At 26.9% G+C, this 1,221-nt stretch overlaps 1 protein-coding gene across 1 annotated transcript in view; it reads right to left on the bottom strand.

Annotated features, from left to right (window-relative positions):
• Positions 1–788: 788 nt before the first annotated feature.
• Positions 789–1,221, bottom strand: part of LOC108764159 (uncharacterized) — an 8,716-nt gene continuing 8,283 nt past the window's right edge. Inside the window, exon 11 of the mRNA XM_018512242.1 lies at positions 789–821. Within this exon, the coding sequence (XP_018367744.1) occupies positions 796–821 (26 nt within the window). The 3' untranslated portion in view covers positions 789–795. The remainder of the gene's footprint in view (positions 822–1,221) is intronic.

Below are 1,221 nucleotides of genomic sequence, written 5' to 3'. Positions count from 1 at the left end.
AAATAACATTGAGAGACGAAACAGATAATCATCCATTTAATTTCATTTTCATACCAAAATGGAACATTAGTGAAGGTGCCAAAAAAATTAATTTATATGCTCTTCCAACAAGTGCAATACTAATAGCTGGACAGCCGTACAAAGTTATGAATGCTATATTTCACTATGGTCCATGTATCGAAAACGATCATTTTATAAATATGTATAGAAGGTTCACCTTGGATTGAAGCTGATGATACGCAAGTTACAAAAAAGCAATGGCCTAGAGAGCTGCTAAAAACAATTCTACATTATTTTTAGGAAATGTTGATAATAGATAATATGTTCTAGTATTACGCACACGTGTGAAGAGATATAGTATTAATCATATAAGAATATAAGATGTTTAACACTACAAAATGCGTGATATCTTAACAAAATTATCTTTTTAAAAAAAGGTAAAAAAAAAGGCGCCAAGTGTGCATGTACCTTCCATAAAAAACTGTACTTTACATAAATTAAAAAAAAACCGTTACATAAATAACATAGTTCAAGTGGTAATGTTGTTAATTTTTTATTATAAATTACCCCTCAGTAATATGTATGCATGTATTAAAAAAGAAATGAAATCAAATCTTTAAACTACGCCAATTGCAAAACGAATATATAATTTCTTGCAACATATAACATATATTATTGTATTTTGTAAATTGCGAAAAGAACATATATTTTATTGCAACATATAACATTTAATTAACGAGACAAAATGATACGTACCTTTATCTTTCTCAATTAATATTAGGGTGTAACGGCCTATTACGGTTGGAGCTGGATCTTCGTTGCTTTAAATAATTCAATTTTGAATTACTAATATATACTGTATATGTACTTGCATATATACCATATTGTAGTCTTTTTCAAACTGCGCGCCGAATTTTTTCTGGACTAAATAAACGCAATTAAAACTACTCTAGTAATCGCGAATTAAATTGACAAACAATTTAATAATTTGATGCTACCATCAAGCATCATATATTATAAAGATGTTAATCTATAAAAACTATTAATAAATTTATTGCGAAAAATATTACCTTTATCTTTCTATTCAAGAGTCTTTTATATTTGCAATGTAATATAACATTTAATCTAAAAAAAATTAAAGACGAAGCATTACAAAATCAGAAAATTTTATTAAAATAAAATTTTTTATGTAAAAATACTTGGCGCGCTGCTAGACCTCAA

The sequence above is a fragment of the Trachymyrmex cornetzi genome, unplaced genomic scaffold (assembly GCF_001594075.2).
Source record: "Trachymyrmex cornetzi isolate Tcor2-1 unplaced genomic scaffold, Tcor1.1 scaffold397, whole genome shotgun sequence".
Taxonomy (NCBI): Eukaryota; Metazoa; Arthropoda; class Insecta; order Hymenoptera; family Formicidae; genus Trachymyrmex; species Trachymyrmex cornetzi.
The sequence above is the reverse complement of the archived record's forward strand: the minus strand, read 5'-3'. Positions and strand labels throughout refer to the sequence as shown.